The sequence below is a fragment of the Elaeis guineensis genome, chromosome 8 (genome assembly GCF_000442705.2).
Source record: "Elaeis guineensis isolate ETL-2024a chromosome 8, EG11, whole genome shotgun sequence".
Classification (NCBI taxonomy): Eukaryota; Viridiplantae; Streptophyta; class Magnoliopsida; order Arecales; family Arecaceae; genus Elaeis; species Elaeis guineensis.
In genome coordinates this window covers 7,178,913-7,193,018 of record NC_026000.2, presented here as the reverse complement: position 1 = coordinate 7,193,018, position 14,106 = coordinate 7,178,913, and the positions used below count along the sequence as shown (strand labels likewise).

The window sequence follows — 14,106 nt, the reverse complement described above, 5'->3', positions numbered from 1 at the left end:
GTTTTAGGGCTGTGGAGCTCACTCGCCACTGCCACACTGTCCGCTCCTCTCTACGCTTTGCTCCATTACTGTTCTTCCTTTTCTTTTCTCGAAAATCCAAGAAAATTCGGGGATTTTCCATTGGAGAACCCTTGAGAACCCCCGGGCTTGGGTTTCTGGGGGCCCTCTACGGCGCGCTCCTCCTCGGCGGCGATTGATAGGTCGAGGTTCGGAATCTCTTTGCATCATCTTTTTTTTTTTTTTTACTCTCTACCTTTCTTTTCGTTCCTTTCTTTTGAATATCCGTTTGAGATCTTAGATTCTTTTCTGTGGATAGGGTTTGAAGTCTATGGAAGTGTCTATGAGCTTTTATTTGTGTGTGTATGTGTGTTTTTTTTTATTTTTCTTGTTGAGTACTAGAGCAGAGAATTCTTTTTGTTCATCTTTGATTATTTCCAAGAAAAACAGATATTTTTTGATGGCTAGGGTTCAGAGCTCAATTTCGACTGAGATCTAAAGTTTCTTCGATGGATAAAGATGGAATGTTTCTGAAATGGTCGTGAGTTTGCTTTTTCTTTTTTTTTTTTGACCTTTTTCAGTGCGAGAACTCAAAGTGTAGCTCCGATTTATATGTTTGTTGGAATAGCGAGATATTTCTTTGTTTTGTTTTGCTCAAGCTTTTGTTTAGCTGTTTAGGGTTTTGTAATCCTTGCTAACGGAGTTGATCGTGTTTTGATTTCAGGGTATCACGCTTGTTCCGTTGCTTGGTAGTGGGTTTTGGGGGAAATGTGTTACGTATTTACCTCTTCGAAGGGGTATTCTAAGGTCTTTGGCTTCTGACTTGGGGCTTTCGTTGTTGTTGCTGAAATTTTTTGGTGCGATCGAGTCTGGTGCTCTGAGATCTCCACCGTTTCCTTCTTTTCTCACTCAGAGTGCTGGATTTCTTCTTTTCTATCTTCCTTTTTGTTTTCTCCTGTGGAGATCTAGGTATTGCGGACTCTGTTAAGGTTTTTCTCTCCATTTCAAGAAAGTTCAGATTTTGTGTACCTTTTGAGAATTTCTTACACCTCTGAGATCTGAAACTGTGCTCTTTTGCTTCTCCGATCGTTCGAATTGGAGTTGTGTCTTCTCCTTTCCTGTCAAGTGTCGATAGTCTTAGAAGATGCAGAGACCCCTTCAGCCCCAGGAGTACTCCTTAAAGGAGACATCTCCCCACCTTGGTGGTGGTGGAGTTGCCGGCGACAAGCTCACCACAACTTATGACCTCGTGGAGCAGATGCAGTATCTCTATGTCCGTGTCGTGAAGGCTAGAGACCTGCCGACCAAGGATGTAACTGGAAGCTGTGACCCTTATGTTGAGGTGAAGCTGGGGAACTACAAGGGCACAACCCGCCATTTTGAGAAAACGACCAATCCTGAATGGAACCAAGTCTTTGCCTTCTCAAAAGAGCGGATACAAGCTTCCTCAGTGGAAGTCATTGTCAAAGACAAGGATTTTGTGAAGGATGATTTCATTGGTCGGGTTTCATTTGATCTAAATGAGATTCCGAAGCGAGTTCCACCGGATAGTCCATTGGCTCCGCAGTGGTATAGGCTGGAAGACCGGAAGGGAGACAAGGTGAAGGGAGAACTGATGTTAGCAGTTTGGATGGGCACTCAAGCAGATGAAGCGTTTCCAGAAGCTTGGCATTCAGATGCTGCAACTGTTCCAAGTGATGGCCTTGCAAGTATAAGGTCGAAGGTATACCTCACGCCTAAGCTTTGGTATGTGAGGGTGAATGTTATTGAAGCCCAGGACTTGCAACCTAGCGATAAGAGCAGGTTTGAATTCTATGTTAAAGTTATGCTTGGTAATCAAGCTCTCAGAACTAGAATATCTCAGATCAGGACCATTAATCCTATGTGGAATGAAGATTTGATGTTTGTAGCAGCTGAACCATTTGAGGAGCACTTGGTTCTGAGTGTTGAAGATCGGGTGGCACCCAACAAGGATGAGGTATTGGGGAAGACTGTCATTTCCCTGCAGAATGTGGACAGGAGGCTGGACTACAAGCCTGTCAATAGCAGGTGGTATAATCTCGAGAAGCATGTGATTGTGGAGGGTGAACAGAAGAAGAAGGAGGTGAAGTTCTCTAGTCGGATTCATCTGAGAATTTGTTTAGATGGTGGATACCATGTTTTGGATGAGTCGACCCACTATAGCAGTGATCTGAGGCCAACAGCAAAACAGTTGTGGAAGCAGAGCATTGGAGTTTTGGAACTGGGCATCTTGAATGCTCAGGGGTTGTTGCCTATGAAGACTAAGGATGGTCGTGGGACTACGGATGCTTACTGTGTTGCTAAGTATGGACAGAAATGGGTCCGTACAAGGACTATTATAGATAGCTTTACTCCAAAGTGGAATGAACAATACACCTGGGAGGTATATGATCCGTGTACGGTTATTACAATTGGTGTATTTGATAACTGTCACTTGCAAGGAGGGGAGAAGGCAGCTGCTACAAGGGATACCAGGATTGGCAAGGTGAGAATCCGTCTTTCTACACTTGAAACTGATCGGGTTTACACCCACTACTACCCTCTTATTGTGTTGCTTCCTTCTGGGGTGAAGAAGATGGGAGAAGTTCAGCTGGCTGTCCGCTTTACATGTTCCTCTTTGATTAATATGTTGCACCTGTATTCACAACCATTACTTCCAAAGATGCATTACCTTTACCCATTGTCTGTTGTTCAGCTTGATAACCTGAGGCACCAGGCCACTCAGATAGTATCAATGAGGTTGAGCCGCGCAGAGCCACCTTTGAGAAAGGAGGTTGTGGAGTATATGTTGGATGTGGATTCTCACATGTGGAGCATGCGGAAGAGCAAGGCTAACTTTTTCAGGATCATGGGTGTCCTCAGCCCTTTGATTTCAGTTGGAAAATGGTTTGATCAGGTTTGCAGTTGGAGGAACCCTCTGACTACAATACTTATTCACATTCTCTTTGTGATATTGGTTTTGTACCCGGAATTGATACTCCCAACGATTTTCCTCTACCTGTTTTTGATCGGTGTCTGGTACTTCCGTTGGAGGCCCAGGCAGCCTCCTCACATGGACACCCGGCTTTCACATGCGGAATCTGCCCATCCTGATGAGCTAGATGAAGAATTTGATACTTTCCCTACATCTCGTCCACCCGATATTGTGAGGATGAGGTATGACCGGTTAAGGAGTGTAGCAGGGAGAGTACAGACTGTGGTTGGTGACCTGGCGACACAAGGGGAGAGGTTGCAATCCCTGTTGAGCTGGAGAGACCCAAGAGCAACTGCCTTGTTTGTGACCTTCTGTCTGATTGCTGCCATTGTGCTTTATGTTACGCCGTTCCGTGTTGTGGCCTTACTGACCGGTTTGTATGTGTTGAGACACCCAAGATTCCGCCATAGGCTTCCGTCGGTGCCCCTTAACTTCTTTAGGAGGTTGCCTGCTAGAACGGATAGCATGTTGTGAGCTGTGGAAGGCCTTCTCTTTTGTCTGTACCAAAATGATCCTGGTTGGAACCTGAGTTGCAGCTGAGTGGTGTGACGAAGATATTCAGCGGTTACTTTCTCAATGAACAGCTGGTGTTGGATGTCTGTGTGATCTGTAATTTTCACCTGGTATGTTGGTCTTGTTGGAATTGTAGCTTTTTTCTTTATGTTTCTCCTTAATTTCACTTTTTGATGTGTTTTTGTTTTTTTCGATGAAGCACTTCTTGATGTGTTGCTTTCTTTTATATGTTTCTCTGTCAAATTCATGGAGCTTCTTTAGTCTCTGAACCTATTAATTCTTATAAGTTGATTTGATATCTGTTGTGCACACTGTTAAGTGGAGATGAAACCATATGCTCATGTCCGGCAAATAGGTAAGTTTTTTATTATCCTGTAATATGTCTGATTGGATTTTGTTTTCCTTCCAACATGCGTGCATAGGCTCTTCTTTGCTCTATCTAATTAGAATTGTAATAGCTAATAGCATTATGACAAGCATAATGAGCAATGTTCCCCGATTCTAAAGTCTCTGGGGAATGCTGATGTTTTGGTATCTTCCCTTGTGGATAGGAGTTTAGCTACTTCTCTCTTTTTCCTGTTAGGCCATTTTGTAATTCTGCCTTGTTGACCAAGACTTTTCCGATTGCCGCTCATCAATGAGCTTGTCTTCTAGAGCAGCATGCTTGTCATGAAACGAATTGCATGCAATGCAAGGTTTCTCTTTTAGTTTCTAAAAAACTCTCTTACACTGGCTTTCTTAGATGCAGGAAGTAGAGCAGAAGTTTGTTATTCTTTTATTTTTCCCATTAGACTCTTCTTGTTGAATGCCACTGCGATATGAGTGCTGGTGTGTCATAGAACCTTCAGCTTTTTCTTCGTGTGAATCTTGGATGCCACTTTGGTGATGTTTATCTTCATAAACTTCATCCGCCAGACGTCTAGACTCTCTCTCGCAACCTTCAAGTGACGACATAGTTGGCAGCAAATTTGGTTTCACCAGATGAGAAGATACCTGATAATGCCTGTTTCTTCACTGAGTTGAGGTAGGTTGGCCATCATTGTTTAATGCGTCAGATTCAAGGGGCTTAGATGCCAATTATTCTTTGCCAGTCTCATTGAATTACTTCGTCTCAAGTAAGATCTATTCAGGCTCTTGTCTTTGTATCTAGGTCTCATGTGTTTCTAGCTTTGCAACAAAGGTTGGTTTTTCTTTTATTTTTCTTCCAAGCCAGCATGCAGGAGTAGACATGTACAAAATGTTGCTACTCTATTCCTGTTAAATGAAGGATTAGAGCTTCTTTTGTTGGCAGAGCCCTTCATTCTCGTATACTTAATCCCTATTTGACATTACTTGTGATTTTCTGTTACTTGGTAAAAATTTTGAAGTAGGTTTTTTGATCTCTTCAAAATTGAATTAGGTCTGTTAGGAAAGCTATAATTTGGAGCCTCTCTCTTTTTTTAAGAAAAACACGGGAGACTCAAAAATTTGAGGCCCGGCATCAATTTTTTTAAAAAATGATTTAAGAATAAGTTAAAATTAACAATATTTTACAATAACAATTTTTGATAGATAATATAATAATAATGTAGTACAATATAGTATTTTAAATTTATATTATATGATGTTATAATCATATTGTACTATTATCATCATTATTATTACCATAATAATCATGTAATAATATAATGTTGTTACACCATAATAATATTATAAAAATATTGTTATATTATATAATAAGTTCAAAAATTATTATTTATCGTATTATTTAGATTAAATATCAAAATAAATAATTAATAAATAAAGAATATTTTATACTAGAATATTTTTTTAGTAAAAATAGTTAAACAATTGAAAGCATCATCTAATATTTTTTATTATGATTTCTATATTCTAAAATGCTTTCTCAGTTTGGTTAGCACCGGATGTTAAGGTTTTATAACACTTAAAAAATGTAGTGACTGAATAATAAGCTGTATGTTATGAAAATCTCTAAGGATCAATTCTCCACAGTCTAAAGTTCTACTGTTTACAGCAACACCAAATGATCTTAGCCTGTTTAGTTGGTGATCGCCACAACTAATCGATGCTTTTGAAACAGTGAGGTATCTTATGATCCCTTGCCCCTTGATGTGCTCACATTACATAAGTAGATCTTGTAAGCCCCTCAGATGATATCAGGCCATAAATTAGAAATGTAGATTCCTTGGTTTGAAGTCATGATGGTATGGTTCTGCAAAGGCTTAGAGTATCATAATCATCTTTTCTGTTCCTATGGTTGCCTTTCTCCATGTCAATAAACTAGGTTAATGTTGTTCCTTCTCCACCTTAGATTACATTATGTAGACTAGAAATCACCTAGTTCTTTAAAAAACAAAGGAGCTAGTGTTGGCCTTTTCCTCTACTTTAGCTCACCATTACAATCTAAGATCCTATCAACCTGGCTATCAGCCAGTAAATCTAATTTAATTGAAAAAGAAAAAATCTCCATGAGATGCCACTGCTGAATTTTAATTTCTACACCATATGGGATGCTTAGAAGTTGCAAGACAAAAAGGAAACAAAGGAAAGAGAGAGGGAGAAGAGAACCATGATTGTGCCTGTGAAAGGAGATACATGTACGGCAATCTCTATGATCTGCTGCTGGACTAGCACGCATCAGGAAGTTTTTATGCGTGCTTCTCAATGTAAGTCTTGTGACATGTTTGCTTGGCAGCAAAGTATCTGTGCTTGTCGGTCTCGCAGAGATGATCTATATTAAGGTGTTTATCACCTGCGATACTAGGAAATCATGATGGTCTAATTAATCCCAGTGGATGAAATGGCGTCCATCATGCCGTACGTAATGATCTAGTGCATCAATTTGTTCGTGATACCCTCAAAGTCCGTTATGTTTGGAACATGATTAGACTTCGGCCTAGATTTCAGTGAAACTTTTTTAGACCATCGTTCCCTCCAGCGAAACACACGTGTTATTCCATGCATGTGCGTCATCTCGAATCAAATGGGATCGCCGCATGAATGCTTCTCTCATGTGTACTTGCATGTGCTAAGAACCAGTCGTTGGTGATTCCCACAACTAATTATCAGTCATAATACTGGTGCACACATCTCAATTTGTTTGCTGGAATGTACTAATAATAACTAGCTGGTTTATTTGATTATTTATTATATTACTAGTAATATTGAATGTGAAAATGCGTGCATAAAAATAATTAAAATTTATGCTTGATCATTTGGATTACTTGAGACATCCCTGTTATATTGCAGTTTTGAAATTTGTTCAGAAAAAATGTCACATAGAATAAGGTCACTTCTAAGTCAAGGAAACATGTTATCCCGTTGTAGCTCGTTGGAATTAAAAACTTCATTAATATTTAATGATCAAGTAATTAGGAGAAATATAAAAAATTAGAAAAGATGAAAAGAAAGAAAAATGGATAGTTTGAGAAATTATACATTCAAACATGAGGCCAACAACTCCCGATTGGTTTTGAAATTTTTAATCATTTTTAAAAATCAAATTGCAAGATGAAAACTCCATCATCCAACACAATCCAATTAGTTTTGTTAGGATCGACGGGATTATATATATCAATAAATGTTACTATAATGTAATAAAAATTTGTTAAGACTAATACAAGAAAAATTTGTTCGGACTCCTTAAGGATCTGTGCCATGGCAAGTTTTATAAATATTATCTGGTTTTGTGTTGGAACTCAGTTCGTAAGTCCAATGCCTATTAGGTGCTCTTGTTGTTTGGGATTCTAGATCTCCAATAAGTCCCCTTAGAATTGTTCTACTTCCATGTATAAGCGTGGTCTTCGTTATTTCATTTATTTATTTATTTATTCACTAAGATGGAGTATTTATATAAATCTGATGTAAATATAATCAAAAAAATTAGAAAATAAAATATTATGTAACAGTTCAAAAACAATCGCCTGGTCAATTGATAGAGTCTCGTCCGTATGTTCTGCTATAAAAGATCCAACCTAATCAGTATGCTGAAGTGCAGTTAGTAAGGCTACCATATTATTTTATTTACTGCTGCTTTCGACATTACATCTTCAAGCATGCTTCTCAACATTATGCTTCCCTCTACGCGGCTCGGGTTCATCCTACTTGAGGCCAATGCCAGATATATCCTTGGGTTTCTCAATGTTCATCTCTGTCAGTAGTTCTGTATTATCCCTTTCCCATGTTTTCCTTTTCCCAGTAGATCATCGGTGTTGGTATTGGGTGTGGGTTCCAGTGGAGCTTGATGAAGTAAAGCTGCAGCCAATAGAGTGGTACGTATTGCAGTTACCTAGAGGGTTTGAATATGGGTGTACAGTTTAGTGAGTTGGAGATTGTTTGAATATGAACAACCTCCTCTCGTTAACATTTTAGCTTTGAAATTCCATTGATTCAAACATTTATTAATTGAGTGGATTGGTAATAACTTGGATGAGTTAATTGGCGAGTTAATAAAAAAAAGATATTGTTTATACAAATTAAAATAAAAAATTATAAGATATATAATAAAATATATTAAGAGTAAATGATCGAAAATAATTATATTTATAAAATAATTACAAACTATAATTAACTATAAAATATGAAAATAATCTGCACAAAGTGTAGTCCGATAATAACTTAGGCAAGTTAAATTGCAAGCCAATATACATAATAACTTAGGCAATTAGAGGAAGGACGCCGATCGGTCGATGGCGCACTCAATCGGGGAGGGAGGACGATGGTCGGTGCCGAGCTCAACCAAGAAGGGAGGATGATGGCCGGTGCTGAGCTCGACCAGGGAAGGAGAGGTGTGTCGGCGGTGTGGGACATCGAGAGGGTCTCTCTCGTGTTTTGAGCCAAAATTTTTCTCTAAAATAATTGTTATTTTTTTTAACAAAATAATTTTTAGTGACGAAATAATTTCGTAGCCAAAAATAAATATTTTGTCGCAAAAATAACTTTTTTACAATGAAAATAATTTTCGTCGTAAAAGATCAATTTTTAGCAACGAAAGAATTATTTCATCGTAAATATTTTTTTTTTGACAACAGAAAAAAATATTTCATTGCAAAAAATTAAAACTCTAGTTACGAAAAAAAATTCATCGTTAAAAATTACGCTTTTAGCAATGAAAATTAAAATTTCATCGCAAATTATTCAAATTTTTTTTTCAACAAAATAATATTTAGCGACAAAATATTTTCATCGCCAAATATAAAAAAGTTTGTCATAAAAATCATGTTTTTTGCAATGAAAAAATATTTCGTCGCAAAAAATCTAATCTTTTACGATGAAATTTTTTTCATCGTAAAAAATTTTATTTTTGAGGACGAAAAATTTGTTTCGTCGCAAAAACTTAAAGATCTAGCGACGAAAAAAAAATTTCGTCACTAAAAATTCACTTCTAGCAATGAAAATTATAATTTCATCGCAAAAAATATAATTTTTTACAGTGAAATTTTTTTTCATCGTAAATACTTTATTTTTGACGATGAATTTTTTTTTCGTCGCAAAAACATAATTATTTACGACAAAAAAGAATTTCATCACTAAAATTTCGTTGCTAAAAATCAAATTTTTTGCAGTGAGAAAATCTATAAAAATACAAAATATAAGAATAAAATTTAACAAATTATTAAAAAAATAAAGAGTTGATTAGAATTATTATATAAATAAATAAATAAAACTCTAATTTAATTATAAAAATCTAAAAATAACCCATACCACTGACATAATGATCACAATGCTGGACCAATTGCTAGTGACCACACAATCATATAACGGCATCCTCTTTGCCAAAGAAAGTTTAGTGTTTAGAGACAAAAGAATAGAGGGAATGTCTGAGAAGTGTTTAATGGCTTTGGGCTTCTCCTTGATCCAAAAAAGAACCAAATAAAATGATCCTGCCGTAGGAGAATAGGAGAATATGATCAGTTAAAACTTAAAAATAGGAGATGAACAAAAAAATGAGAGGATAAAGGAGATGTTACAGCTCTCCAAACAACATAGAAATTTTGATAAAGGTAACGTATGTTTCTCTTTTTGCTTGCTTTAGCTTTTTGGTAGAGTTAATCTTCGTCAATATTTGTATAGGAACTCTGAAAGAAAACAAGAGGGGCAATGTTCCATACATTAGAAAGAAAAAATTGGCAGTAATAATAGAGCGATGGATAACTTAAATATAGAGCTTGTCTTAGATGGAGCCTGAATATGGGGAAGACAATGGCAATTTGAGTTTGGATTCATTTTAATTGTTCTTGCAATCCAGAGTTTTGGCCGAGTCGGTGCCGTCCGATAGAGTGGATTAATTTGAAACGGTCAAGACTCAAGAAAATCCCCTATTAGGACTGGTTTCTTAGAATTTAGACACCTAATCATATGGTTATGTTGTTTCTAATTTAAGTCTAAAGTCTGATGGGTGGCATCCAATCCAAACTTATGATTTAATTTTTTTGGTTTTTATTACTTAAATGGCTTAGATGTTTTAATTAGATTCAATGGCTGAGATTGTTTCTGGATAGAAATTTATTGGTAAACAAATGGGCCCTTGACAATTTGCAAAAAGACCCTAGACGGCTTAAAATTTTTGCAGGCCATCCTCTTAAAGTCAGTTTCCTGGCTGTTGCAAGGGGGTGGGTGAGAGCCGAATAAGATAGTTTTGAAGTCTGATTTGTTTTCCATACTGTGTTTTTGATGCACCTAATCCAATAATTTTCTCTTAGTACCTGTAGATTTGACCTTTGTAGGCCACGCAACAAAGACAGTGGATTATCTTCTTTGTTTTTGCTTCCTAAACAATTATGTTACTGTAACTCCAGTGATGCTGACACATAGAATTGAGTATAAGAGAGTTGAAATTCTGATGTTGTCTAGAGATTTCTTGCCCAATATATTACATAAGAGTCAATATCTGCAACACATGCATGAACATGAACACAAAGCCTATGTCTTGATACATTCTTCTTTTTTGTTTCCATAATATTGTCAAAAAGGCTGGAGGCTTTGACAAGAAAAGAGCCTGAAGGATATATTAGCAAGACACGCTTATTCTTAATTTGTGTAGAACTTGTGAATTCAATTGCATTGCATTTACCTAACTTTGCAGGTTCTAACCGTTCTTTTTTCGCTTGTCGTGTTTTTTGTTTGTTGTGTTACTTGATATCAATTGATATCCCTTGAGACAACCTCATATTATGTTTAGTTGAAGTTTAATTTTATTTATCAGGGTTGTTAAATTTAAGGACACATAAAATTAAGATAAGTTGATGAAAAGAATCAAGCAGGTGGTACGTGTAATACAGACTCTGCACTTAAAAAGAGAAAACAGAAAGTCCACCCATTCTTTTTATAATGTTTGTCCCACCCTTTTCCACAAGGTGGCAGTACCATTAACTATCAAAAAATATTCTATTATCATCACATCAAACTCTTTAATTTTCTTAATGTCAGTTGATTTTAATTATTTTATAGCTCTTCATAAAACCAAACTGCTCAACATAAGCCAATTCCAACCTCGTCGCATGCGGGGTAGGGCAAATAAACAAGCAACTGCAATCATCCATTTCTCATCTTTCTTCTTTAATTTAGAGTTACAGTACTAATGCATATTTTTTTTTTTTTTTGACTACTCAAAGTTCCTCGTGCGCCTCTTTATTGTTTTTATCTCTCTCCTTTTTTTTTTCATTTAAAATTTTAAATAATAAAATTATTTAGTTTTTTGAAAAAAATTATGATATTCTATTCTGATATTACGATATTTTGCATTGAAATTATAACTTTCTGTATTAAAATTATATCATAAAAAAAAAATATTTTAATTAATGATAATTTTTTAAAAATAAAAATATCTTTCTTTCTTTATAATATTTTATAAAAAATTTTGATATCTTATATAGAAAATTATAATTTCAATACAGGATACCATTATATCAGCACGTGATATCATAATTTTTTCAAAAAAAAAAAATATTTTTATCATTTAAAATTTTAAATAAAAAATAAAAAAATAGAATTACAGATATTAAATACATATTAAAAAATGATGATCACGTAGTTCAATAAGATGAAACGATGCACTTTATGTCAGATTTTTTATATTACGGGTGGTGCACAAAGAATTTCATATTCTGATGTTGGCCCTGTATATTTAGAAGCATGGGCTTAACTTAAAATCAAAAAAAATAAAAAAAATATTAAATATTAAATATATATTAAATATATATTGAAGAGGGATGATTATATGATCTAATAAGGCAGAATAATGAGCTCCACGTCAGATTTTCTGCGCCGCTAGCGGTGGACATAGAGTTTCGCAATCAGAATTGGCAGTGGTGCGGAGCGGTGATGACGTGGTAGCAAGTAGGCACCTGCATCATGTGGTGGTTGGATGAGGAGCAGCTGGGGCGCGGTGGAGCCCACTGCCCTGACACCTCCCAGCTTCCAAATGGCTGCCCACCACGTGGCGAAGAGAGTCCGGGTTCCCCACGTCGCGCGCGGTCGGTTTCGGGCGGCGACCAGGTATTTAGGTCCGCTTGGTTGGTAGCCTGGGGGCTTGGAAACCGCTATTGACCAAAATAACCCATATCTTTGATCCAATTACTAGAAGGGACTGTCACAGGCATTTTACGTATCTTAATAAGAATAGCTCATTCTGTCTCTTAAATGAAAATTTTGTTGAATGGTCAACCTTTTTTTTTTTTGCTACCGTTAAAATGATCAATTAAACTAGAAGAAAAATTACATACTTCTTTACGTTGATGGACATTTTTGACTGATTAGAAAAATTTAGCCATCAAACTTGCATTTTATATAGAAAGCTACTTTGATGTATTAGATAAATATGGAATGAACGTCTAATGAAGCTTTCCTGGAACTTGTGTTAAATATATGGGCATGTGATTTACATATCCAGCCTTATTTTATGATAATCTACTTAATTAACCTATAATTGAGTATAACTATCATCATGTTGTTAATTTGTTAAGATTGGTGGCTACATGATCAAGGCTATGAAAAATATTGGAAAAACTATGTCATAAATAATAAATATTTGAATTCTTATTAGTACATGTCCCTTAGGAAATAAAAAAATTTTACTTTATCTCCATGTTGTTCAAGAGCATGATTAAAGATGATCATCTACATATGACCTCAATTTGTTGAGTCTAAAATTAAATGTAATAAGATCAAAATGGAGAAAATGCAAAAATAAGCAACGAAGAGTTTAGAGATTGTTTTGATATTATTTCTCTTCTCATTATATTTAAAGAAGTATTTAGGAATTTCAACCTTTTATTGCGATCATGCCGCTCCAATCAAGTTAGTATCAGAAAGCAATATGATTTAAGGTTGATTATTAGCTATGAAACCCTTGACATGAGTATGAATTGCTAGCTCATTATGTGATCAGTATGTTACATCATATAAAAATAAAATTATTATCCTTCTTATTTTTTGAAAAATACAATGGAGATGCCATCAATAGGTTCAAACCTAATTCTATTAGGTATAGAGGATGCTGACCTATTGAATTAAGGTTTGTTGGTAGTGCATCATCTTTGTGATGGCTAAGTTTAATACTTAGAATATTAATGTATGTTATTTTAGATGATCATCATGATAACTCCTATTTTAACTAAGAAAAAAATAAATAGATAATTTGCTACTATTTTTGGAAGAGATGAATTAAAAGTTATATGTTTTTGATGTAAATGTGTGCATCATACAATTAGTTTAAATTGTAGGTTCCAACTAAATAGGTTTTACACGACTCTTTCTATGATTATAGTGTGAGCTGGTATGTTTTTTTTTTCCTAAATTAGTGTTAAAATTTAATATGATAATTTTATAAATCATAATGAATAGAAGATTATAATAATAAAATTTTTGTTGTCTATTAAACTTTATTACAGAAACTTCTATCATTAATTCTTATATCATTAATACAGAAATCCATGTAGCAAATAGAAAACTAGCCTCCAAGTTCAAACATCTATCATTAATACCAATATTATTGGCATCGGCATTGTGCAATGCTCAAAATAATTTTTTTATATTTTTCAATTATTTTTAAAATTTAATATTATAATATAATAAATTATAATAAATAGAAAGATTAAATAGTAAAATTTTTGTTTCACATTTAATAATAAAAATTAATAATAACTAAGCACATTGAGATCAATTATATATTAAGCAATGACTTTAATAATGATCAAATACATCGACATCGTTATTATTAGTACAGATCTCATATCATGAATGTAGAATTCATCAAAATTGAGCCTTTTGTTGATATAATAGATAATAAATTACGCTAGATCGCTTTATTCTTCGTGCCTCGTGCAGCCCCGAGAAGATACACTCACAGAGTCGCGAAATGGAGGGTGTATTCGTCATTTCATATATATACGACGGAACCTCTCAGGGGAAAACCGCCGTTGGGATCAGGTAACCGCTGTTGGCTGTTTGTGGGTTTCGTGTTCTCCGAACCGCCCTGTTATTGGTCTACGGTGACTTTTGTCCTTGTCCGAGAAACCGGCTAGGAGCCGGTAACCTTACCCCCTACCATACCCCCTTATCTAGTAGTGGTTTCCCTGAAGTCTTAGAAGCTTTCGGTCAGA

At 35.4% G+C, this 14,106-nt stretch overlaps 1 protein-coding gene across 5 annotated transcripts; it reads left to right on the top strand.

The window, feature by feature from the left end:
* LOC105050490 (FT-interacting protein 7) lies at positions 1-3,801 on the top strand. Of its 5 annotated transcripts, none has more exons than XM_073242347.1 (3): positions 1-206; positions 722-966; positions 1,133-3,801. In XM_073242347.1, exon 3 carries the CDS (start codon positions 1,142-1,144, stop codon positions 3,464-3,466), a length of 2,325 nt encoding a protein of 774 aa, XP_073098448.1. In that variant the 5' UTR covers positions 1-206; positions 722-966; positions 1,133-1,141; the 3' UTR covers positions 3,467-3,801. The 5 variants fall into 5 exon arrangements, with proteins under 5 accessions (XP_073098448.1, XP_073098447.1, XP_010928839.1 ...); XM_073242346.1 differs by having other exon boundaries at positions 1,099-3,801; XM_010930537.3 differs by having other exon boundaries at positions 722-3,801.
* The last annotated feature ends 10,305 nt before the right edge of the window (positions 3,802-14,106 follow it).

What these genes read in the sequence shown, in the direction of transcription:
- LOC105050490 (XM_073242347.1), top strand. Translation starts at nt 1,142, where the DNA reads ATGCAGAGACCCCTTCAGCCCCAGGAGTACTCCTTAAAGGAGACATCT.